Consider the following 27,531-nt stretch of genomic DNA (forward strand, 5'->3'; position numbering starts at 1 on the left):
TAGTCTTTTTTCTACATCATAGTAGGAATTATTTTTCAAAAAACTTGATTCATACGACTACGTGGTCATCTCTCATAATTGTTTTAATTATCAATACATGAGACTCAATCCATTTTCTTAAGCTTACTTTTGTTAATTTTTCAATTCTCTGTCTCTTTTCATCTTGTCATCTTTTCATCATTCTCTTTATTTAGTTAGCTGATAGTTCATCCATTTATTGCTTTATTTTTATTTTTTCCAAAGAATCAACATTTTACTTATCAGTCCTATGCAGTATTTTCTAATTCAGTTTTTTGACTGTATTGTTCTTTCTTTCAGCTTTCTTTTATTTTTTTCTATAAATCATTAACTCATTCTGTCATTAAAATGTGTAAAATTACAACATATCTTTTAATGTGATTTTTGGGGGGGGGTCACTCATGGGGCTTGAACTCAAGGCCTGGATGCTGTCCCTGAGCAATTTCACTCATGGCTAGTGCTTTACCACTTTGAGCCACAGCTCCACTTCCTAACATATCTTTAAGAACATCAATGAAGTTCACACATAACCTTCATTGTATAGATCACAATTATTCTTACATACTTAGCAAAACAACTTATTTACTCTAACAAAAAATTATTTAAGGGAGAATTTTCATAGTTCCAAAGAAATTTCAGGGTTTTTTAATATGTGTTTGCTTTTCTTTCTTCTCTTATAATTTTAAATTGATTATATTCTGGGAAGATTCTTTGACCTCTAGTAATTCTACTTATTTCTATCCTTAGGAAGTTTTTATTGTCATTTTACGTTGGTCATATTTTATAATTATTCTGTTTTCTGTTATTCTAGGATCTTGCTTTTCCAGAATGAAATTACATATATAAAATTATATATATATATAATATATATAATCCTATATAACCCATATATCCTATATATATAATGAGAAGGATGAGATGTATGTGTGTATATATATCCCATGTATATCCCATTTATATCACATACATACACACACACACACACACACACACACACACACACACATACATCCCATCCTTCTTATTTTTTAACCATTTAATCTTTCAAGGAATACCAGGTGTGTTTAACACAATTATTATTGTGCTCCCATTTTTTTCTTTGAATTCTCCTGTGTTTATATATTTCAATATAATGTCACTTGGATCATAATCATCCATGATAGTTATATCTGTATAATCATCCATGATAGTTATATCTGTTGTTGACCTGATCATTATAAGGCTAATAGAAACTAAAACATTCTATCCACAGCAAACTCTCTACCCCCAACTCATTTGAAGAGATCTCAAATTTGAAGCGTTCTGAAGAGGAGCAGGGAGTTGGTGACAGATGTTACTTGTAACTGAGCCAAGGACAAATAGATATAATAATAAAATGTTTATTAATCAGGAAGAGTGACATGAAGCCATACATACTTGGTCTTATAATTTCTTCTTTCTGGAATTTGATTCTTCAGGCTAGGCTAACTTTGTTAGCAAGAAGTAGAGTCATGTTTATTCAAGGACCCACAAGCAGGCAAACCATTTTCCCCTCACCCTTAGTGGGCACTCTGGGAGTAGTTGTGAATGGATGAGTAATAAAATCCTAAATACAGGTTGTAGATCAGGGTAATTAGCAGAGATATTTGTGTCAAACATGCCACTCCTTCTAGGACCTCCTTTAGTATTCTGTATTCCTTCACTAACTTTTATAAACCCATTCCAGGAGCTAGCTCATAACATACTACGCACAGCTTCTGAATATATACAGATTTGTTTACCTTATGACCCCAACTGAGAGGCAGAGTAGGCATGCCAGCGATGGGAGCCTGCAGCTCTGGCAGTCAGGCCTTTGGCTTCTGGGTCAGAGATAAGCAGCCACTACCAGGTGATCCACTCCCAGAGGAATATATGCAAGTTTCTCATGATGCAACAAGACTGCATTCCTTCTGCTGTTGAACTCCTCTTGTTGCCATGTGAGGCAGCAAATAATTCATTTTTTGATAGGTGAATTATTTTCTTTTTTTCATTTTACTTTATTGCAAATGTGATCTCCAGAAGTAAGGTAATGAGTACAATTCTTCTCGAACAGTGTTACCCCTTCCCCCATTTTCTCCTGCTTTCCCCCTCTCCCAGCTCCCCTCCATCCCCAAGTTGTAAAGTTCATTTCCAACATAGTGTCTTGTGAGCACCGCTGTTGTATTGGTTCACCCTCTATAATTCTTCTAAAGCATTTAGAAGTCTATGGTAGAAAGACCAGAAAGAGTTTGCCAAAATATCACTCTAGTAATGCTAGCATGTGTTTTAATATGTCTATGTTCTGTTTGCAAACATACCAAAGGCAAAAGGATATTATTTTATGACAACTAGAATTTTAAAGTTGGATCCTTTGATACTTTCCACCCCATTGTCTCTCAAACCTGCTCAGCTCTTAACTGGAAATAAGGGCATCTCACACAAACAGGAACAGGTTTGGGTTCAGTCTGGGGCATTGCTGCTGCCACTGGCCTGTGGTGAGAAATGATACATTCGTATTCGGTAAGTATGCCCACACCCCAGCCAATTAATCAGCCACCAGAGAGGAAAACAAAGCCATCCCCAGGTCATTGAAATAGAGTGAGTCAATACCAAGCATAGGTTATTACTAAACAAGCAAAAAGGAACGATGAGATAACTTGGTTCCCTGAGCAGCTGTCATCCTTAGAGTTGGGGATGAAAGAGAAGATGGGATCATGAAGGTCCAAGAGCTTAGAGGAACAGTTCTGGGGAACACTAAGAAGGGAAGGTCAGAAGCTGCTATTAGAGCCTTTGAGAGACACAATGGTGCTGCTTCTGGAAACACTATAAGAAACAGCTTCTAGCCAGTAACCAGGACTAGAAGACACTTGCCGGGCATGGAAACGAAAAGGGAAGAGTCCCCTTCTCTCTTCTCACCATTCAGTTTTCCATCAGTGCCGCCTGATGGAAAATAGAAGCACTCAGGCAAGGGACTGTGGGAAATGGTTGCCAAGTCTCTGTTCCAGAGTCATGGAGTATAGAAAGGTGGATTTGTAGTGAGGGCCAACAAGTAACAAAGTGGCCCTCAGTTCTTGCTATAGGAAACCAGTGATATGGAAATGGCAGCCATCAGCTTCATCCTTCAGGATATGTCAGATCATTCCTTTGAAAAACTATTGATATCCTACATCTCCAACTCTTCCTTATTTGTCAGGGGTTTTTATTGTTTCAGAAAAGAACTTTTCCTCTATTGGAGCAATGCTCACTCCCTTTAAACCGATCTCTAACAGCCTCAGTATGGAATTAAGCTGGGTAGCAATGGAGGGTTAGGACTTATAGGCAGGTCATTTTCACACACTCCTACTCAGCTTGTACACTGATAAGGTTTATTCTCATGGATCTTACTCCAAAATAATAGGAGTAATATCCTCAATCAAAGGGAGCAGAGATTATTAATAGAACTTCTAATTTTCTGAAAAAACTGCATCACCTTTCCTGAACTCAGAAATGTCTCACACCTAATAAGAAATGTTTTCCTGCTACCTAAGTAATAAGTGTCTTGCCGGGGCAAAGTTTGCTGTGTGAGAAGCTTTCAGACTCATCAAGAGTGAACTTTTAAAATAATTTGTGTCAGCCAGTCTTGTGTTCTCTACATTAAATTGTTAGTTGCTTCCTATTATGAACTAGAAATTTCACTTTTAAAATAAATGTAGGTGTGATTGTCCTTCAGCTTTTGGCTTCAGAGATAGTGACATAAAAATCATTTGTTAAGCCAGGAGCTAGTGGCTCATGCCTGTAATCCTAGCTATTCAGGAGACTAAGATCTAAGGATCGTGGTTCGAAGCCAGCCTGGCAGGAAAGTCTGTGAGACTCTTATCTCCAATTAACTACTTTATGGCTCAAAGTGGTGGAGTACTAGCCTTGAGCTGAAGAGCTCAGGGACAGTGCCCAGGCCCAGAGTTCAAGCCCCACAATGGACCAAAAAAAAATTATTTGTTAAAACCTTCCATTCAAGAAAGAGTTCAGTGGAGCTACTGCAGGAAAAAGTATAGGTTCAAGATCAGGAGACATCGTTTTGAGCCCTGACTTTTCCACATACCAGTCTTTACATTAAGTTTTAGACATTAAGCTTTTCAACCTCAGCTCACTCATCTGTTCAGCTTGTGAGCACCAAATGAGATTACCAATGTGAAGAGATGATTGCATGCCTATCAATGTTGTTTTTCTTGCAAGAGGGCGCAAGTACATGGTTTTAGAGCATGGAATCTGGATTCGCAAATCTTCAGTCCTCTGGAACTGATTCCTGACTCTTCTGTTTATAAACCTCTTCACTGTGGGGCAAGGAGGCCATGTCTGTCAACTCGAGTCTCCCCAACTGTAAAATGGGTTGGCACTACCCACAACCTAGGTTTCTTCTTGCAATATCTGGGCTGAACTCCTTCTTGAATGGAAGGTTTTAACAAATGATCCCCTCAGTAGTGGTTGATAAGGTCAAGGCTGTCGGCCTATCTTGCCCTCTGCTTCATGAATAGCAGAAGAGAACTGTGAGCATCATTTCCCTTTAACCATCCTGGGTGCTGGTGAACATCATAGCTGCATCTTCCTTAGCACCCCTGGACAGTCCCAGGACTCTTCCTATGGCACAGCACTGACCCCCTCTCGGTGCTCTCCTGATGAGAATTTTGAGGCAAGTTAGTTCTGGCCTCATCTCATTAACAGGACCCCCTGTCCAATGGCAGGAGTGGGATCAGATTTAGCACAGAGAAGGGAACAGAAGAACAGAAAGAAAGCTTTTCTCTCTCCCAGAGATTGAGAATGATCTTCCCAGGGCTGTAACTCTCCATTGTCACAACTGCAGCGTGAATAGAGAGAACTATACTGTCAGTGAGGTAGAGGGGGCTCACGGCGCTGCCAGACAAGGAGTGTTTGACTCCCAACGGACTCTGATGTACAGGACAACTGGCCATCCACAGAGAGCAAACGATGGCACCAGCGCTTGAAGGTCCTCCTGGCATTATAAATTCAGAGGTATCAAATGTATATAAAATTTGACTCCCCTTAAACTGGCTGCTCAAAGTCCTGAGAAAGACTGCAGCCTACAAGAGCTGTGAGGGTCTTAGGGAAAACATTTAGTCCAAACCACTGACACTCTCAAGTGGCAGCGAATCAGGACCAGGAAAGGCTTCCCCCCTCCCTAGTTCAGAACCAAAACCAAAGAGAAAACCGAGGGTGTGATAAGAAACAAGATTAGCTGAGAGATTTGTTCCACTTTAGCTTTTATATGCCTGTGGGATGCTTCATGGAAAGACCCATTCCTAACAATTTGTGTAAGAAGTTCAATCATTGGAAGTGTGCAGTTAAGTGGACTTGAGTAGATTCAGAGATGGACACTCATCACCATAACTTCCAAGGAGGGTGCTTGGTCACCCCAAGTAGAACCTTTACATCCATCAACAGTTACTGTCTATCACTAAACCAATCCCCACTACCACCTGGCTTCAGCTAAACATGCCACTTGCTTTCTCTCGTTAAAAGGATGCATTTCTGTCACCTAGACACTCCCTGCATGGTCCTAGTGATTAGACTCCTGCAAAATTAGACGCATCAAGATTTGTAATTTTTTAGAACATTAAGTTTCCTCCTGTGTCACTGGGGTCTCTGATCCTCCATCCATCCAGCACCTTCCAGATATGGCCACTGTTCTTTGTTTAACAAGTATTTATTAAGAGCCAGTGTGTACCACCCACTGTGCTAACCTTGGGGGAGTTGAGAGGATCCCTGTGGACAAAACAAAGCTGACTTCTTTTTTTTTTGAGGGGGGTGGGTGTCAGTCATGGAGCTTGACCTCTGGGCCTGGACACTGTCAGCTCTTCAGATCAAGGCTAGCTCTACCACTTGAGCCACAGCGTCACTTCCGGTTTTCTGGTGGTTTACTAGAGATGAGAGTCTCACGTTCTTCCCTGCCTGGGCTGGCTTTGAACCGCGCTCAGATCTCAGCCTCCTGAGTAGCTAGGATTACAGTTAAGGTGTTCAAGACTTAAATGGGGGCGAGGGAAGGATCTGAGCAGGTGTCTATGACATGCGCATTTCAGGAAATGTCCTGTGCCAAAGCATAGATGGCATGTTGAAGAAAGAGTGAGGAGGCTGGCAAATCTAAAACTGGGAGAGGAGACAGAGAGACAAAAGGGACAAGAGGATGTCACAACCAGCAGAGAGGCCACGCGAGTTGAATTCTATGCTAACAGGACTGCTCTGCTAGCTCTCTCGAGGAGGAACAAGAAGGGACGCAGGAAGTCTCCCTCATACCATTCATGAGGACACACTAGGGCCGGGGTTCTCAACCTTGGCCAGGCAGCAGAATCACCGGGCAGCTCTCCAGTAGTGGCCTGAGTTCAGAGCACTAATTGGTCTGGGTCGTGGCCCGGGCGCTGGGATTTTGCAGAGCTGCCTGGATGAGTTTGATGTACAGCCCAGGTTGAGCACTAGAGCACGCAGAACACTAAGTCACCCCCACTGCTTTCCACCCTGCAGCTGGGAAACCAAACCCCACAGCTGACCCCAAGTACTCACTGACCACACAGTGCCCAGGAACTGCCATTGAACTCACTGCTACAGCGTGAACAGAGCTGGGACTACAGACACTATACAAACCCGGATGGGTTTGCCTGGAGCCCACCTGGATCATCCAACGTTAAGGTTAATCCTATATTTGGCTGGATATAAACACAAGCCTCTGCCTATTAACAAGGCTTTGTCCTTGAACTTAAGACAGGGCTCCTTGGCCAACCCCTGTGCAGAATGCTGAAGGAGTTGACTTGAAACTCAGCAAGTGAGCCAAATGGCTCAAAGAGAAGGCCATATAATATTTCAAAATGTGTTATTTGTGGGAAGGCTTTAAATACACCGAAGGGAGGGGGATCCTTTGCCTGCCTATCTGAGCTGTTGGCATTGCTAATTCAGAAGGATGAATAGACTGTTATTGTGTTACATCGGCACAAGTACAGCAAGGGGAGGGGGGGAAGACGCTTGGAGCCACAAGCTGAACATGAATCAGCAATCTCCTTCTATTGTGCAGAAGAAGAAAAAATCAGCAGGCTGGAGAATGGAATTTAAGAATCATGCAGAAATGCCCTTCCCCTCCCCCTCCACCTCCCTCCCAAAGAAACAGACACTGGCTAAAACATGGCATCTGGTTTTCTGCCTTCGGGAGCTGAGAGGAATGTAAGAGTCTTGGAGAGCATGCTGGGAACGCTGATTTGTAAATATGGAGAATGCAAGCATAAGAAGCAGGCGACGGCTTGGATGGTGCTGGCAACTCTGAGAGGTGGCATGCCAGCTGAGCGCTTTCTTCAATCTCATAAGCAAACAGCAGAGCTGTCCTAACTTCAACAGCCAAGGCGCCCTGAGTTCCTATTACGTGTAGACAGTGATCCTACCTTTCAAATACCTTCCAGTGTGTGTCTGCAGGCCAGGGAGCACCAGTGCTGTCATGCAGTAACCTTTCCCCACATGTGGGGAGTGTAGTCTGTAGCAGTAAGGACCCTGGCTCCTTCCGCCCGGCCTTGGGAATCTGGTTCAGTAGGATTGGGCAGAGGCTGCACACCTGCATCGTGTGATGCTGGGGCTGCTGCTCTGGGACCCCTCTTTGCCAACTCTGCTCTAAGGTAATTAATACTGAGGCAGATGAGGAAAGTGGATGATCAAGGACCAAAGTACTCTGGAAAGGGGTGACTGAGCTGTCGGTGCCCCTTTCTGAACTGACTCTCCAGCACATAGCTCCATGCTTTTCCTTAGCAATGTGTGTTCCATAAACCATGCTGGTTGTGATTTTGCCAGCACCCAGGGGATGGCTAAAAGAGGCAGGGGAGGAGAGTTGTCATGACTAAGAGCATCCAACAGGACACCATACAGGACGTTTCCAATCACAGCCACACAGAACATGGCTCTAGAGATCAGTGGGACTGTTGACCTGTCCTCATACTCTGGCTCATGTGCAAGCACCTCTCACATGAGAAGCTTTCAACAGGGTCCTGGAGGGGCTTTTTCTAAGCACACATGAGTGACCTTGCCCAGGATACCAGGAGCCTCACTCTTTTGGCAGAGGAAGGAGAGTGCCATTTTATCACCATGAGACCTAAGTATTCCAAATCCAAGGATGTCTGCTTAACATCCTTGCCCATGGTTCAGAGAGGTGGACATCCACAAAACCTGGTGCCTCTCCAGTGCAAGGTCTTTCACCTGTGCTCCAGGGCAGGCTGAGCATGTGCTGCTGGTCAAGATGGAAACGTGGAACCTACCTCTTGTACAGGACAACTCCTCCATGTTTCCTCAGTGGTTAAGGCTGGTGGCTGTCAGCTTGTGGGCCTGGAAGTGCAGCCAGATTACCTGGGAACATGTTAGGATGCAGACTTTCCAGGGGCCCCTGAACTAAGTGAATTATAAACTGGCCGAGGGTATGAGGGAACCCAGCAATCTGTTTTCAAGTTCTCCAGATAATCAGCTGGTGCTAGAGGAAGCTACAGGTAACTCACGCTATCTAAAGCTGGGAACTGCTTTAGATGCCTGCATCCGCTGGGGTGCTCACACCGGCATCCACGTGCTCAGTGTCTCACCCTCATTGGTCAGATTTTCACCAAAGAACTCCAGAAGTGTCTGATACTGGGCTAGCTTCTCAGCAATCTTTAGAAGCCCTGAAGTTCCCACTGGCACTGTGTCTTCCCTCACCCGCTCTCTTCTCAGTCCTCAAAGCTGGATTCTTTTTGCATTTTAGGGTCTTCAGCACATCTAGTCCATGTGCTAGGGTTCTGGGATTGGTTTTCAGGACTGCCTTTTAAATCTTGCTAAGTCTTCCCTCTATGTCCCTTCCTCCTGTTCTTCGTTTCTTTCCTTCTTTCTTTCTCTCCTTCTTTCTTCCTCTCTTTTTTTTGAAGTAAAGATTATAGAAAATTTTACCAAAAGAGAAATATGACAGGAAAAAAAGAGTGCATGTAGCATACACAGTCCCTGGGAAGACATTTCTCTTGGTTCTTTATCCTAAACTGAAGCTGAAAGGTCAAATGAGGAGATGGTGGTCTCAGAGTGAGAATCAAGATGGGTGAATCACGCCCATGGACGTCTCCCTGGTTTCCAATGGTCTGATAGCCATGATTCCCAAATGCTATGCTCAGGCATCCTGGACATGTCACTGCAAACTCACAGGAACACTAGGGTATTTTTTTTTTCATTTTTAAGAGAAACACAGAAACAACTGTTAAACACCCTGGGAATACCATTACCAAGCTGTTGGAATCTAATTACTGAATAAACAGAGCATTAAAGTATTTGTGTCAACCTTGGGTCAGCAGGAAAGAAAACATTGAAATGCTGAATGGCGTGCACTGCGAGGAGGGTATCTCTGTATGTCAGCTCCGCTGCCCCTGGTAGATTCTGACTAGATCATACATCAGGCCAGTACTTAAGGATGTACATGTTCCAAATTTAACTTAACCGTCAGGGGGAAATGTAATCACAGAGTATGACTACGTGCCTCTTTGAAGTCCTTCCATGCTTTTCAACCTTCCTACCCAAATCCACCCATCTCAGCTCTCTGGCTAGGATTTTAAAATAATAATAATAATAATAAATAACTTAAATTCCCATCAAGGGTTAAAACCCTTTTTTCCTGACTTAACCTTAATGTATTCTTACAAAGTTGGCTTAAGAATTGTTCTGATGCACTACTGAAAACCACTTAGTAACAGCTTGTTCAAAGGTAAAATCCAGGCTGGGCTTCATTCTATGTGTGCAACACTCACGGGAAAACCACTGACAGTGCTGATACAGTTAACCCAAAAGACCTTCACCAAGCAGCACAGACCTAACTGAACATACTTCTGAAATCTATTTGTCATTTTTGCTTTTTTTTTCAGGGTTAGAGATTAAACTCTGGGCCTTGTGTGTACTAAGCAACCAGTGAGTTTCTCCTCCAGCTTTTGATCCCTTTTGTTCTGTCAATGGGATCGTTATATGTAGTTCAGACTAGCTTTGAACTTGTAATCCTCCTGTTTTAGCCTTCTGGGTGTTTGGATTACAGGTATGCATGACCACGCTCTGTCTCTGAAGTCTGTTTCTATGAGAACATTGAAGTTCAGTTCCCTCCTCTGCCCATCATTGGGGCATTCATGAAGTAGTAAATAATTACACTGATTAGGAGAGGTTTTTTTGTGTGTTTGGGGTTTTGTTGGGGGGGGTTCGTTTTCAGAGAATGAAAGTACCAGGCTGTCTTCATGGCAGTAGATGATTGGTTTAAGCCCAGTGCCGACACTGTAAGGAGCCCCCTGCAGGTTCCAGTTGTGGAAGCAGAGCACACGCTCAGACAGGGTGGCGCCATCTCCCAGGGACATGATTGGATTTTTATTTATTTATTTCTGTTTCCTGTGGATGATACTTCCACCAAATAGTTATGACCTGGAGTCTATCGCCCTGAAGCTGCCCAGGCCAGGGCCGGGGTGGGGGCTTCGTTGCTGTCTAGTTCATCATCAAACACGTTTCGGAAATCAATCATAAATCATTTGCTTCAATGAGAAGGTTTTGTTTTCACACTCTTGTTTGTTGTTTTTTCATGCGTGTGTCTCCGTGAGTCATCTAACCACAATTACACTTTCAGGTATCTGGTGGTTCTGTGTGGTACCCTCAGGAATTATTTCCTCTGACACAATGAGTGTGTTTCCAGACCATCACACACACACACACACGCACACGCACGCACACACACACACACACACGTATACCCAAATGTGGGCACACACACTTTTACTAAACTTTCCTTCAGGTTGTCACAGAGAAGCCGTTCTGTCCACCAGGTGGCAGTAGAGGCAGCTTGAAAGGCTGGCTTCTGCCAACTGGGCTCTGTTGAAGTCCTTGTTCCTGCTGAGTCAGACAGTTCTCCAGCCACCTGTCTGCTCTGGATCTCAGAGGATCCTCTCATTGTTTAGAAGCTTCCAAGATAATTGCCCACCTGTAGAGACAGGCAGCTGGGACAAAGCCGAACTATAAACTCTACAGGAGGCAAGACAACCATTTCCATTTCCAAGTTGGCTAGTCTACCTAGTTTCTCCTTCACTTTTCTATTACTGAATTGTTTGGCTAAAAGGTACTCCGTGTTCGACTGGATGGGATGACAATAGATTTGACATAGCAGATGGTTTTAGATGTGCAGGAGTTATCTGACTGCCAAGAATCCCACCTGATCCAGTCCTCAAAGTAGCAATAAAATTTGGCTCACCCAGCAGAGAGTGGAAGAGCCACCATGTACCTGATTAGTCTCCACATTCCCCTCTGAAATAGTCTCTTTCCATAGTAGGACTGCATCTCTAGATTCTTAACATCCCACGTGTCATTCTGTTGCTAAGTATTAGAGCTCATGCTCTATGGAGCATGCCATGGTGAGCTTGTCTGTTAGAGAGATGAAAAAGGAGAGGGAAGAAAATGGGGGGGGGAGGGGACAATATTCAGCACAGGTACAGGCCAAAATGAGTAAAAATGAGCCCAAGAAGGAGACAGTTGGACATGTATTAAAAGGGGATAACGTAGTAGAAGTAAAGGATGTTCATTGTGCTAAGAACAACAAAACAATTAGTCATAGCAAATTTAGCCCAATTGCAACCTCAGATCTTCATTGTATTGTCTCCTTTCCTGAAGGCAAAACACTTAACAGTGACTTGCTGAAAATCTGAAGTGAAAATTACAGTGTAGCCCTTCAAGAGCGATTTGCACATGTCTGTTTCACGAGGCTAGAGTCTCCAGGCTTTACCCAGCAGAGGAATCTGACCCTGCCCTCCCTCGGAGGTGATCCATTCACATTAACACCCAGGCCTCCAGGGATACACTGAGCTGTGGTGCATTGCCACATCTTAATTACCTAACTCAGTCAGAGCCTCACATACCTTTTTAACCAGCCCTATCCCTAGGATTACTATGCTGGCTTTAAAAACACTTTTTTCTGTTTCTGATTATTTATACTATAATTCATTTACCCTCAGCCATAGCTTTCCATCCCCTTCTTGGAAAACAAAGCCTTATTTTTTCAAACCCACTGAGTGATCCCCCTCAGCTTGCTCTTATGGGCAGAATGAATGACACACTACGCAGCCTTGAAGCACACCCTTCAAACCCTCTGGTTCATCTCTGATACCCTTGAGTTATAGATTGGTTCTTTTCCTAACTCCCCAGGTGTACTGCGTGAGTAACTGACCTTGAGTCACCCAGACTCTGATAAAAGAACAGGGCAGCCCTAGACTACATTTGTGGGTTGGCAGATTCCTCATACACCTCCAGGCTTGCTTCTCAGAAACCATTTGCTATTGCTCAGGCTGCCAGGTCCCCTTCTTTGTGCTCCAGATCAAAACATAGTTCTCATGTTCCCTTCCATTTTACCCTCTCGATTATATTTACATCAGCTTGTATCTCTACCATTAACTGCTTGAATTATAATAGAGACCAACGTCTACAGCCCAAGATTCATTTGGCATCTGAGTGGGTTTTGTTTTGTGGGGTGTCTGAGCACCCCTGAAAATGTATTTCATGAGTATGGGACTTGTGACTCATTCTTTTAGGAGACACCCCCTAATCGTTGAGATCCACTAAGCTAACACATGAAGCATTAGAGGAGAATGTGGAGGGGAGCATGAACTAGCCGAGAACCATATCCCACACAGATCCATTCTTTAGCCCAAGGACACTAGTCTCAAGGGAGGCCTGTGACACTCTGAGAACAAGAAGCAGCCCAGGCAGGGAGGGTGCTCCTCTTCAGAATCTCCTCCATCTATGAGATTCTGCATTTTCTGTGTCTTTGGAGCAGAGAAGGCCCTGTAGCAGTCTCTGGCAGCATCTCTCCCTCCTCCCCACCCCCCACCCCCCCCACCCGCCGCAATCTGTCCTCAATGAACTTGACATGCTTCAAACTCTCACCCTCTGACAGCTTGTCAAATATTCAAAGCCCACCATCTAACCTTCATGTGACTCTTCCCTTTTCTAGATTTCCTTCAGACTTTCTTAGATCTCTTTGCCATCTTCACAGACATTCAACACAAGAGGCTTCTGTTAAAATGGAGCTGCCACATAGGCCCGGGCCCTTGTCTTCAGGCTGTACTCCACATGCTGTGGAAGATGGCCCTGGCTCACAGTGAGACCTAAGATCCCTGATCTAGTTCAAGTATTGATAGCTAATCTCATTTTACTTCTCGGCTTTTAAGGACGCAATAGCAACTTTCCCATCACTGACTTTGTGTTGTTGTTATTGTTCGGTCGTGGGGCTTGAACTCTGGGCCTGGGTGCTGTCCCTGCACTCTTCAGCTCAAGGCAAGCACTCTACCACTTGAGCCATGGCTCCACTTCCGGTTTTCTAGTGGTTTATTGGAGGTAAGAGTCTCACGGATATTTCTGCCTGGGCTGGCTTTGAACCAAGATCCTCAGATCTCAGCCTCCTGAGTAGCTAGGATTACAGACGTGAGCCACTGGCACCTGACTTTTTTAAAATATAAACACATTTTATGCATTTGAGAGGTGACTGCTCACTTTGCATACTTCCAAGGGGGACAAGTTTTTCCCACAGAACTTGCCACAGGCCTGAAAGTGGAAAGAATGGACTGTGTGAGTCTCCACACAGCTCCCTTGTCACCTGCCATCTGCAACCTGCAGTTTTAGTGGCTTCTACCCAGCCATCTTGTAAAATGGATGATAAATTCCCTGAGGGAAGAGTCATCCATGTTAGCCTCTCTACATCGACAGAGTTTATCCCATTGGGAAATGCTCATATCAAGTTCATCACTGTGTCTTATGGTTTCCACTTCCTGTCTCAGGTCATCTGCCCTTTCACCCCCCAAAACTCTATCCCCTGTCCTCTCTCTTGGACCTGTGGTAGTATCTCAGGGCTCTGCTTTCTATCCAGGTACTGCTGGAAAAGTTTTAAAACTCTAATTGGATTCCACTGTGGGAGCAGATTCTATTTCACCTGCATGATGTGAAGAACTTGCCCAGGTTTTTCTGCACAAGGCCACTCTCCTACAGAGCAGTCTGTACACCAGAGGAGCACAAGGCCAGAGAGGGGAGAGAGAGTTCCATCATAGATGGGAGAGGCCTGTTTCAAAGAAGGGCCTTTGAGCCCACATCACCGCTTCTCAGAAGCCTTTCTGAACCTGCCCAGGTAGAAACACCTCTCCTTCCCTCCTGTCCTGGCCGTCTCTGACATAAAATGAAACCATATAGTATTTTCCATTTATTTTTTGACAAGGTTCTCTCTCATTGTTATATCAGAAGCCTCTTGTAGGAAGGCTGAACGTTGTCTTTGAGTAAAACCTGGGTCTGGTTAAATGATAAATAACCTGCACAGAAAGGATCTCATTCTCTTCAGGAATGCCTGCCCGGGACTAAGTGGAAGAGCACTGTTAAGCTCAGCCAGTGCTGAACTTCCTAGTTCAGGATTCAAGATCTACTTGAATCCTTTCCCCCTGGACAAGAGCAGTCGGACTTGTGCTAATGAAGGGGCTGTGGCTCAGTCTCCCTGGAAAGCTCTGGTTCTCAGTCTGTGTTAGCATGGCTGCCCCTTCTCAACCAACAGCTGGACACTCCCTCCTCTCTGAACAGAGCCCTCTCCTGTGCATTCTTCTGACCCGGCAACCACTTCACTAGGCCTGCTTTATTTCTAAGCTCATTTCTCCTCTGGCCTCATGAGTTGCTGGTGAATCCAGGCCCCTGACATGGCCCTGGAAGACTATCTCTGATCCTGCTACACTGAACAACATCTACTGACTCCCACAGTATGCTATAGGAAGACCAGGGAATAAGGCCCTGGAACTCCTGACTACCCCCAGACAATTGCTAGAATTTACTGGAATTACATTTAAAATTCTAGAGATCAGAGCTGGGGGAAAGGCTCCAGTGGTACTGTGCTAGCCTAACAAGAGTGTTGCCAAAAAGAAACACACACACACACACACACACACACACACACACACACCACAAACTCTAGAGCTCATCAAAGTGCTAAATAATACTAAAGAATTAGTGTAACAGCCGTACTAGTATGCCTTTAATGCTCCTGCTATGGTCATTGCTGTTATACTACAGTGTTGTATACTATTTGATACAATAGTATCAAATCACGTTGTACTCCAAGGAAAATTGTACTAAATACCAAATGATGAAAGGAACACTAAATGTGGTGCTATCAGTAAGGTTAAAGTGTTGATAAGATTATTATTGCTGTTCTTGGACAGTTTCTGTTTCTGACACCTTGGCATTAAATGTGCTGAGTTCTAATCCAGGTGAGATCAGTCAGGACTCTTTAGGTTGTCCATGACAGATACCTGATGAAACTTAGGTCAAAGGTCAAAAGGAGTTGCCAAGTGGCCAGACTCTTAGAGGAGAAGGGACACCACTGGGCCTCAGGGAGAGCTAAAGATCGAAGGCCCTTGCTTTCTCTTCACCTTGGCTCTCTTTGAATGTCAGATCTATCTTCTCTCACCTTTAGATGAGCGTTTTCCAGGTAGCCGAGATATATAGCCTGAAACAGTGAATTCTTCTCATGAATTCTTCTCCTAGAAAGGAAATAAACAATATCTCTTCCTATCTTTCCCTCCTCCTTTCCTTCCTTTCTCTCTCTCTTCAAATATCATGAAAGAGGCACCTTATCCGCTCACCTCAAGTCTTGGGCTGCTTGATCAGAGAGAGGATATTGTGCGTGGCCCAGCCTGAGCGAAGTTCCTGCCCCCTCCAGAACATTTGTGGGGTCAATAGAGTGAGGAGTGTATCATGTGAAAATGTAGCAGCCATGGGCTGGAAGCAGAGATTCATGGGAACATAGTATTGAAAAGAGCGATAGAGTCAGACATTTGATATTGTAAGTACAACCTGTGCTCTCATTGTCTGAACCTGATCCCTCTCACCTTCAAATTCAACAATATAGGAGAACAACGATGTGGCTGGGGCTGGTGGCTGGTATCCCTTGAACAGCTGGTGTCAAGAATGCATTTTTCATTTACATGCATCTCTCTATCAGATGTCAATTTAAATGGCTTCTATCATGTCATAAACTTCATCCATTGTTTTCAATTATTCAACCTATATTTACATAGCTCACATTCTACTTAATGTAGAAGATAGAAAGATGAGACAGACAGGTCCTGCCCTAAAGAGATTAGAGTCTAGTGAGAAAGATGACCATGTAAGCCTATAATTTGTACTGGGTGTAACAAGAACTATGATCAAGGTATGAGTTTGTCACTGTAGCATTAACATGGAGCCAGAGACTGGCTATGTATTAAATCATCACACAGTTTCTCTTCCATGTGTTTCCTCTTCTCTAACCTTACAATGGTCCCTCCTTGTCCAGTGACTTTCCTGTATATTATAGTTCACTCAGCACAGCCTGGAGAACAAATGAAACCTGATTTCATTTCTTTGCTTCACCCTGACATAAAACAGGGCTTTGAAATTACTTCTTGGGACCCCAAGATTCCCACAGAACACCCTCTAGAAAATGGAGGCCAATCCCAATCTGTCCCAGCAATATGGTGAAAGATCCTGACCTGTATTCACCAGCTTGTGTCCATTTCTGTCCAACCAATGGCATTCTGCCTTCTGTCAATAAGCTTGTGGCCACCGACACACAATACACTCCTGTCCCCAGCACACCAGTCAGGCAGTCTGACGGCCACTGTCTCTATGACTACAGATCTCATTAATGTTGTGGTGAAGAGGAGGAAGTCAGCTCTGGATGAGAAAAAGCCCTAAGTGTGCAGATGCAGGATTCAATTCTTTACAACAGGATGTCTAAGACTTCAGTATGCCTCGGTCACTTGAGACTTTGTCCAAAGTGAATCTGATTGAGATGGGACCCTAAATTTATATTTATGACAAGCTACTGGCTGTAGTTGAAGCTGCTGGCCCACAGATCACACTTTAGGAAGCAAAGTCCTAGATGGAAGATGATAATTCATCTTAGAATCTCTGAAGAAAAAAAAAAAAACCAATTAATAGGCTGGTGGCTTTCTTAAAAAACCTTGAGATGGAAGAATATGACCTTGAAAAAATTATTTTGGAAACCTGTTTATAATAGGAACCCTTAGATCAAAGTTAAGAGGTCTTGTAATCTTACAAAACTATATTGAAAATGTCTCAGTTCTGGCTGGGTGTGGGGGCTCATGCCTGAAATCCTAGCAACTTAGGAGCCTGAGATCTGAGGCTCATAGTTTGAAGCCAGGCTGGGTAGGCAATTAAGCACTAAAACTAAGCACTAAAACAGCTAGAAGCGGAGCTGTGGCTCAATTGGTAGAACACCAAAAGCTCAGGGATAGTGCCCAGGCTCTAAGTTCAAATCCCAAAACTGGCACAAAGAAAAAAAATTCTCAGTTCTGAGTTGTAACAAATCTTACCTTGAGCTAATTAACTCATATGATATTATTAGAACAAAAAAATTAAGGAAAATGCAAATTATAATCTATGGTATGTTTATCTTGTATTTTCTCTTTGTAGGCAATGTCAGTGAGAAAAAGGATCCAGAATGATTACTAACCTATGACTCCCAACAGTATGACAGGTATCTATATATTCTCTTGATTTTCTTTGTGTCTCCATTTGTGTTCCACCTAAAGTGAAGTGTAGAACTCCTAAAGGCCAATCTGATGGTCTTAGCAGCCATTATTATCCTTGTGAAACATCCCTACAATGTGTTCTATAATCTTCAGAAATCTTCAGAGATACATCATAACCAGGCTGATAATGGAGGGGCAAGGTTAGTTTGAAGACTTCCAAAGATCACCCTTGTACGCTGAATGTTGTTCTTTATGGTTTCTCATATCCATATAATAGATGGCTCTAGAACCTTACCAAGTCCGTGGATCTTCCCCAAAGTGGGCTATTCATCCCACTCAACAAAAACCCAAATGACACAAGAAAGTTATGAAATGTATTAGCCAGGACCAAAGCAGGGACTGAACAAACCTCAGAAGGATATAAGCTTCCCACAGCACACATTCCTTATACAACACCTAGAGCAGAGTTTGAACACACACACACACAGGCCCCTGGTCAGGGGAAGGGGCAGGAAGGGGAGAAGAGGCAAATAAAAGCAATGACTAAAATGGGTACAAGAGTACTCAGCATACACACACCAATCACTGGAGAGCAGTGTGTCCAGACAGTGCTCCTTGTCAAGAGAAATAAGAAATAGACTAGTGGGCCAGTCAAAATGTGTTGCCTGCTGTCAACCTCTGAGCTGTTAGTTTATGAGGCCTGATGTACACCCTTCAGCCTAGCACCAAGCCCTGTTCTTTTGATTCCCATGGTACTAGGGGAAAATATACCCATAAAACTCCTAACTCCCAAATATGCAGGTAGTTCAATTAACCCCACTTCCCTATAGTTCCTCTGAGAATCCATTCTCTAGTAGACCTGAAAAACAAAAGCAACTGGAAGTTGCCACCCCACTGAAAGCTGGAAGACTCCCAATGCATATACAAACACGTTATCTCTCTGGCATCTCTGCCATGCCTCTCTACCCACCAACGCTTGAGCTCCCGATGGAGCAAAAACAACAGAGGACCCAGAAAACCAGAATGGTTCATCTCTCCAAAGGATGAGGACCTCTGAAATGCATCCCATTTCCTTCTCATCTTTTGTTCACATTTCACAAATACCAAAAGCTCACCCACTCCCAGTTCTGTCCAACTGCCAACAAAGCCAAACTCTTCCCTACTTTAAATCTCTCTTACTCCTGCTCTGCCATAAACCCACCCATTGAGTGGAAAATTGGCAAACATCAACCTTAGTGATAGCCCTGGGTTCATGCTGGACTGAACAGTACTCTCGGTCAGTAGGAGTTATGGTTTAGGTCTTTATGGGTACATGATAGCAGTTAGCAGGCAGTGGCATTGCAAACCTAGGGAAAGTGTCTCCCTCTGCTAATGGACATGTGAGGTCAAGTATTACACAAAGGTGGCTCTATACTCTGATAATTTACCCACTTGAGAATCCTTCTAAAGACAGAAGAATGCACCTTCCTGAGACATAGAGTAATAGCACAGACAGAATAATGCACCTTCCTGAGGCATAGAGTAATAGTGGCATTTGGTCTAAAGGTGGTTAATACAATAATTTCTGCTCACAGTAGAGGGGACTTCTATGTCGTATGCCATAGAACAATCCATCCCAGGTTTCTCCCAGATCAGAGACTGATGGATTGACACCAGATTATGAAGGCTAATGAGTAAATATTTCTAATTTCACTGACCACACGGTGACTTGTCATAACTAGGCAATTCTGCCATGGCAGCATAAAAACTACAGGCCATACGTAAACATGCAGAAATGACTGTGTTTCAGTACAACTTGAGTTGCCAAACAGGCAGCAGGCTATCTCTGGCCATAAGCCATCCTTTTCTGATGTTTTTTTCTGGAGTCCCTGACTGTGCTATTAGAACCTTCTAGCTCCAACCCATAGCAGTGTTGAGCAGAACCCCTGCAGCTGAGTGACTGGAGGCTGCACTTTCTTCCTACTGTAGAAACTAACTGTAGGTGGTTGTATTTTCATAAGAGACAACTCCATTAAATGAACATGCTCAGGGTATGGTAAAGGGTTGAAACAAGAAAATCATTACTTTAGAAGCTTATTTTATATATGAAATGAAAGTGTCCCTTTCTCTCTCTTCCTTCTTCCTATTTCCCTCCCTCCCTCCCCCTTTCTTTCTGTCTCTCTCTCTGTCTTTGTCTCTCTGTGTCTCTGTGTGTGTGTCTCTCTCTCACATACACACAAACACACTTTGTCTCTCTTTCACTCAATGTGGGGTTGGGCTAGCTACATGTTTAGTTTATAAAACCTAAAAGAGAAACCATAATAAACTCTTAAGCTGTTAGGACTAACTGCTTGCTCTAGGAGCAAAATCTGAAAGCCAAATATTCATATTTTTTCTTTCTGTTTTCCTAAAAGCAAGCAGGACAGCTTTTCCATATAGAACCCACATAAATTTTTGGTACATAGGTTCTTTCATTTCCAATGCCTACTGAATTGCTTTAACCCACTTAATTTTAAACTAGGACTTCATAAAGTTTCTCTTCAAAAAGAAAAAAAAACTGATTCCTAGAGAGGAAATAAGAAAGTACCTTAACATGATGTCTTAATAGTCTGGAATTAGGCCTCACTTCCTAGGTGATCTGAGGGGAGCTCTGCTGACATGTATGACATGTGATGAGCTCTATTTGGAATAAAATCATGATTTACAGCATGGGGGAAATTTTATCTAAGCTAGGAATACCTAAAAATTTTCAATACCAAAGTTAGAGGCTCTCGGCTTTATTTGAAAAGAAAAGCAATGAGGAGGCAGAAGCAAGGGTCTGTAGTGTGTGTGTGTGTGTGTGTGTGTGTGTGTGTGTGTGTGTGTGTGTAACCAGGCAGCAGGAAACTAGGAGGTGGCATTAAGTTAGCACTGTTGCCTTTGAAACTGGACTCTTCAAGAGACAGTAGGAGGCTTTAAAAACAGGCACCAGCTACCAGCACCTTTCAGGGGGAAAAATGAATAAGCAAGACAACAGTACGTACTTGAAAACCAACGGCCCTTTAGAATGAACCACATATTCCTCGTTCCTTGCACTTCCGGTGAGGTATTGTTTATTTAACCTCCCTGTGGTGTTCATCTTCCATCCCTCTATGGAGGCATCCGCACGGATGTAGCAGAGAGGATGCTCGCTTCAATGGAGCTCTCAGTACTTGCCCCTGGCTCCCCCTCTTGCATTGTGTCCTTTGGGTTACCCTGCATTCGCTTGTTTTATGAGTGGTATTCTGTTAAGCATAATTCAGTATTTGCATTTTCTTTATTACTTCTGGGGTTGAGTATTTTTACATATATGTTGTCTACTTGGATTTCACCTATAACTTGATGTCCATAGTTACTGTCCATTTGCCTATTATGAACTTTGTCTTTTTTGTTTTTGCTTTACTTAATGAACTTTGTTTTACTTAATGATGCTTAAGGATATCAACAAAGGAAGACACTTAATGTCTCTAAATCTTGTATTCCTTATGAGTTAAATGAGAGTCTGACTAACTCATTTCTAACTCTCCTCTGCTTTGAAGATCCTATTATTTATGTTTTAAAATTGAATAGGAATTAAATTGTCATAATGTAACGCATTGATGGGTGAACATAAAAAAGTAAGCCCTGGAGCAAAGTGTTTTGTGTTTTGAGACTATTCTACAAAACCAGCTTTTCAAAGCCAAACAAAACTCTGGAAGGGGTAGCCTATGGCATTTTTTCCAAGGGTCTCTTTCCATCAACTGCTCTTCAATAGCCATTCATTCCTTCAGAAACAGAATCACAGTGTCTGCATGTCCTACCAGTAAGTACATAGCTCGGTGTGGTTACTGACAGAAGGTTGCTGACAGCAAAGTAATGACATGCCTCCAAGTTAACTAATGGCCTCTCACTTGCTAGGAAGCTCCTCCTCTACCACTTAAGCCACACCCACAGCCCAAAGATAGCTAGTTTTACCAGTGAACATAGTGTTAATGTTTCCTGTTTCAATAAACAGTCTTCAGCCAAAGGCTCTTACTCATGGATACTGAGTAATTCATAATAGTGATATTGTCCCTGCATGTTAGCCTGTTAAGACTACATTACCAGAATAGTATAAGATGAATGTATATTTGTTGGAAAATGGAAGATATTTTATAACTACCTGCTTTGTGCATAATTTTGCACCTGTTTTTTTTTTGCTCCCTCTAGATAAGTCCTAAGTAAAAGGAAAGGCTAAATTGAAGAACTGAACATCATTAAAAAAAACTGTTGCTAAATTATAACTAAATTATTTGCCCAATGGAGGTAGCCAGTAGCAATGCAAATCTCATTTAATCATACACCCTCTAACTACAGAATTTGGGGGAACTTAGTCTCTTTGTGTTGAGGAGGTCATTTATTAAGTAAAGGTTTTGTTGTTTTGGTTTGGCTTTTGTACCAGTACTAGAATTTGAACTCAGAGCCTGAGTGCTGTCCCTTAGTTTTTCACTCAAGGATGGTGCTCTATCACTGAGTCACAGCCTTACTTCCAGCTCTTTCTCATTAATTGGAGATAAGAGCCTCACAGACTTTCCTGCCCAGCCTGGCTTAGAACCATGATCCTCAGATCTCAGCTTCCTGAGTGGCTAGGGTTACAGATGTAAACCCTTGGCACTCAGCTTTAAGCAAAGTTTTACAACTTTTGAAAACTATCAATTTACCTTTTTTAAATAATTTGGTTTACATACCCACAAATGGATCAGTAACAAAAACTTTTATTGTTTCTGAAATGTATATGTTTGTCTATTGTAGTATTTGTCTTTTAAATTCATTATCTATCATAAATATTAAAATATTTTCCAAAATTAGTAGATGTGTCTTCTTTTTATTTATGACATTTTACCTTTAAAACCGTTTTTTGTCTGGTTCTTAGTGCTTACACTCAGGGCCTGAGCACTTCCCTAAGCTTCTTTGTGCTCAAGGCTAGCACTCTTCAACTTGACCCATAGCACCACTTCTGGCTTTTTCTGAGTAATATATTGGAGATAAAAGTCTCAGGGACTTACCTGTCTGGGCTGGATTCGAACTGTGATCCTCAGATCTCAGCTTTCTGAGTAGCTAGATTACAGTCGTGAACCACTTTTTCTACTTCATGGTTGCAAACAAACACCGAGAGTTCCCAGCTGTCCTTTACCCAGAGCCCTTATGTTAACACCTCATCACATTTGATTTATTCTTTTCCCTCTATCTCTAATTTTTATTTGGTTTTTAAATATTTTATTATCTTTAAGTAGTTGTACAAAGGAGCTGCCATTCAACCCAGCAGTGTATAAATACAATGCATCTTGATCAGTATCACCCCTTTCAACATTCTCACCCATCCGTCTCAGTTCACCCCTTCCTTCACTTTCCTTAATTTTATAAGATATATATTGAATAGTTTTGCTATTTTAACAAAGCAGTGCATCTTGACCTGTGTCTAATTTTTATTTTGAACGATTTGTGTGTACTTTCAAAACATGATACTGTGGCATTTGGGGACATACAAACTGTTTTAGTTTATATATGATAGTCTCTGTTGGGGTATCATGTTATGATTTATTGCTTATCAAGTTTTAAAAAAACTTGGGTGAGTATGGAGAGCCAGAGCTCAGGGGCTCTTTGTCTTCTATTTCAACATGTGGTTCTTTTATAGTTAGCTAGAGAAACATCTGTGAGGATACAATATGCAGTTCTCAACCATGCCTCCTCATGTTACTGTGTATTCTCCATCTATCCAGATTATCCCCACACTGGCCTTGAGGGGAGAGAGAGGACACCTCACCGTGGTAGAGATCCTTCTGTCCCTTCTCCCATAGTCAGTATGACTGAGCCCACAGGACTCTAGGCTGATCATCTTTTTCAAAGAAGGAACATAGAAGCCTGTAGAGCCCAGTAAGTCACAGTGTCAATGTGCTACTTGGCCTTCTTTCTCTCCTGACTCTGGAGAAAGCAGTCTAGAGACTAGTTTGTGTAATCACTCCAAATTCTAATTATTCTAAAGGCATCTGGAAGCTCAGGCTCACTTTACTTCCTTCTGGATTCCTATGTCCCTGCCTGTGACCAAAAAAAAAACCCAGTTAAATATTTCCTTGGATTTTTATAGAGCCAACTGTACACATTACCAACATTGCCATGAATCATTTTATGGGTGGAGGGAGGGTACGGGGGACGCATGCCTAAATAGGTAGTTCCACTGTGTTTAAGCCAATTACGAAAACAAGACTTGAATTTTCTTCCTTGGGTATTTAGCCGCATGATACAGCAGAGGCTTTCTAAAAGAAATAGAGATCTCACTGCAGGTAGACTGGAAAGGAAACATCAGTCCTTCCTCTGTGGAGGATGTGAAGGAGAACTGTGACCCACTCATCACACAAAATGCCTTTCATTTATCCTCAGACAGCTCCCCGCCCCCAGATCACCCCCTCCAAACCACTCAGACCTCACATGCTCTCTTCCCTCTGTCCCTGGAGGATCATAACCTTTGTGCCTCCTACTCCCCTCCTCAGCACCCCGCCACCTGCATCTCCCCTTAACACCCTAAACGGACAGATCTTCCATGGAAACCCACTCACCTTGGAAAGAAAGGGAAGGGAAAACCACAAATGTTGACCACTTACCAGGGCTCCCTGTTACACACAAATTAGTAGAAGACAATGAAGATCCCTCCCTGTGTCCATGCAGTCTGAGGAAGAGCACAGACAGGCATCTCAGTCGAAGGTCTCCTGTACTTTCTTACCATAGCAAAGGGGAAAAAAATAAATAAATGAACCACAGAAAGATACCAGAAGTGTAACTCTGTGATAGAGCTCAGAATTAGCACGAGAAGACTTGGGTTCAATCCCCAGCACTGGCAAAAACCAACCAACCAACAAGCAAAAGCTCAAAGGGAAGGAGGGAGAGAAAGAGAGAGAGAGAGAGAATGAATATGCAGTTAACCGTCAGCCTTTTTTTTTCTTTTTCAACTCAAAACCCAATGCTTTGTTTTCCTCAGGAAACAGAAGGAATGGTAACACTTCATAGGATACAAGGATGCTGGACTTTGCCACAGGGTATTCAAGAAATAAACTGGCTCTCCTGTATTCTGCCTCTTTCCCTCTCCTGTGCCTTCTTTCTTTAACTTCCTGAACTTCTGGAGAAGAAACTTACTGCCAAAAGGAAGGAGATTTCTGAAAGAGACCATTCATGAACTATTGCCATTGCCTTCTCTCACACTACCGCATCTAGAACTTCTGTTGCCAAGTCTGAGCTGCAGCTAGGTGATCAGGAAGTTGGAAATATCCACAAGTTAAAGCTTTATAGAGAACAGAGGAATGAATGGCAAAAAAATATAATAAGTTCCTTCTTCCCCAACAACTTCTATATTCTTTCTGAAGCCAGCCTTGCCAATGTCTAGGTTCTACTCTAACCCCCACCCATAGCCTCACAGTCCCTGGGCCCAACACACCTCTGTCACCATCTCCTCCACTATGATCACCACCCTCCACTGCTGTCATTCCCCTGTCTCCACCATCTGCATCCTGACAAACCCATCGCAATAAGTCTGTGGTGACTAACAGTTGCAGGGAAGATCTCAACTTCCGCTAACTGTTGTTAACTGAATCCAGAAGATACCAAGGTTCTTTGATTTTGGGAGCTTTCTTCCTATCTGTTCTCCAAGCTGTCACCCAAATCCCCAGTGGTGGCACATATGTAGATGCAAATTCCTTGAAAAGAATGGAAAACAGGTCTGGGAAGGTGACTCAGTGGTAGAGTGTTTGCCTTGCATGCATGAGGCCCTAGGTTCGATTCCTCAGCACCACAAAAGCAGAAAAAGCCAGAAGTGGTACTGTGGCTCAAATATAGAGCGCTAGCCTTGAGCTGAAGAGCTGAGGGACAGTGCCCAGGCAATCTTTCCAAATAGGAAACCTAGTGCATAATGAAACACATAGTGTTACTTTGTTTGCAATGAGCCAAGAGTTATTTTTAATGCCACTACAAACTGCCATCAGCCCGAGCTGGACTTTTCCTGGGCCCCTGTTTTATCAAACTCTGCTTGTCTCTCAAGTCTCCATTGTGATAACACTCTGGCTCTGGAATTTGGTCACGCTGCAGAAAGGCAGCCAGCACGGAGCCCCAGCTCCCTGCACCCACAGAGTGCACATGTGTTCTAGTTCTGGCAATGGAGCCATCCAGAGTCATTGTCTCCATGCCTCTCAAAGGCTTACACATTACAGGCTCAGGCCAGTATGATCTTAGCCGGCTGGACAAATGATGTGCCCAGTGTTACCCCAGTGACTACCAAGTTTCTAGACCACCAGTTCCTACACTTTTGGGAACTGGGTTAAATGAGTCCAGTTAGTGATTGTTTTTGTTTTGTTTTGTTTTGTCAATCATGGGGCTTGAACTCTGGGCCTGGGCACTGTCCCTCAGCTCTTCAGCTCAAGGCAAGCGCTCTACCACTTGAGCCACAGTGCCACTTCTGGTTTTCTGGTGGTTAAATGGAGATAAGAGTCTCCTAGACTTTTCTGCCCAGGCTGGCTTTGAACTGTGATCCTCAGATCTCAGTCTCCTGAGTAGCTAGGATTACAGGTGTGAGCCACCGGAGCCCAGCATGATTATTTTTGTATTGTTTTAGTCTTTGTCCTTTATTGACATTTCTGTCTTCAGCATGTTAACATGCATTGTGAATTCCCAAGAGCAAGTGTGCTGAGCAATCTTTCGTTGGCTTATTCAAGTAGAAGCCCTCTTTTGTTCAGGACCCAACTTAATCCTGCTCAAACTTGGCTTATAAGGATTACCCCAGGAACTCTGCAAATCCTAACAACCAGGCCTTCTCAGACCAGTTAAACTAGAACCTGTAGGTAGAACCCAAGACTCAGCACTATTTCCAAACTCTGAAGGTATTTTGAAGTGCAACCCACGGTATTTCTCCACTGGCTTCTCATGACAGTTAACTGGGGAGCAGTTAAACCTACCAAAGCCAGTGTTCCACCCCTAAGATTCCACTGAGTAATATTGGGGGGGGGTTCCTGGCATGATTCCAACTGCTTCCAGTGCTGAGAAAAAAGAGCAGCTGTATTCAAACTTGGTGATAGATATCAGAATCACTGAGAAATTTGGTCAGAAAATTAAAGCAACAGCATCTCTGTCCTACCATCTTAGCCAGAGATGAATGCCAGGGCCACAATGCACATAATTAACCCTCCACATGATTCTGATAGAAGTTTGAGAACCACATGTGATCCACATGGGTCCCCTAACCAGCACTCGGATTTTGGAAAATGTTAGTTTAGATAGCTGCATATCCATCAGAACAACAACAACAGCAACAAAAAACCTCAACTAGTCTTAAGAAGGCTACAGGTGACAAATTGAAATATAATTGCTGGTGCTTTAGTCCCAAAGTCTGCCTGTTGTTACATTGCCTATTAATACCAAATGTATAATAGACCCATGGTTTTAAAGCCCTGGGTTTGCCCAACAGATAACGGCATCTAAACGGCCCATCAGAGTAGTAAACTCCTCAAAAAGATTTTTTTTAATCCCTCAGATGGCTCTATCAGGAAAGATTTCTTATGGAAAACATAAGCTGGTCATGAGGAAACTTGGTTCTCTCTCACAAATTCTTTGTAAGTGATTCTATAGTCATGGACTTAGAAAACCATCCCATGCTTTTCTGCTTTTAAGTTTTGGGGTGTGTGTGTGTGTGTGTGTGTATGTGTGTGTGTGTGTGTGTGTGTGTGTGTATGTGTGTGTGTGTGTGTGTGTTCCTTGGGATTGAACTCAGGACCTCATGCTTACTAAGCAAGTGGTCTACCACTTGAACCATGCCCACAGTCCTTTTCCTTTTGTTTCTCAGAGAAAATGTCATACTAATTTTACCTGAGTTAGACTTCAGCCATGATCCTTCTATCTATCTACCTTTTGAGTAACTGGTAGTATAAGCTTGCACCACAATGCCCAAAGTGTTTTTTTGTTTGTTTGTTTTTTT

General features: G+C 43.1%; 1 protein-coding gene across 2 annotated transcripts in view; it reads left to right on the forward strand.

The window, feature by feature from the left end:
• Thrb (thyroid hormone receptor, beta) overlaps positions 1-27,531 on the forward strand; it is a 371,662-nt gene that overhangs the window by 246,061 nt on the left and 98,070 nt on the right. For both annotated transcript variants that reach the window (XM_013010545.1, XM_013010546.1), the window contains exon 3: positions 17,506-17,569. In XM_013010545.1, coding sequence (XP_012865999.1) covers positions 17,548-17,569 — 22 coding nt within the window. In that variant the 5' untranslated portion in view covers positions 17,506-17,547. The remainder of the gene's footprint in view (positions 1-17,505; positions 17,570-27,531) is intronic.

The sequence above is a fragment of the Dipodomys ordii genome, unplaced genomic scaffold (genome assembly GCF_000151885.1).
Source record: "Dipodomys ordii isolate 6190 unplaced genomic scaffold, Dord_2.0 Scaffold12, whole genome shotgun sequence".
Lineage (NCBI taxonomy): Eukaryota > Metazoa > Chordata > Mammalia > Rodentia > Heteromyidae > Dipodomys > Dipodomys ordii.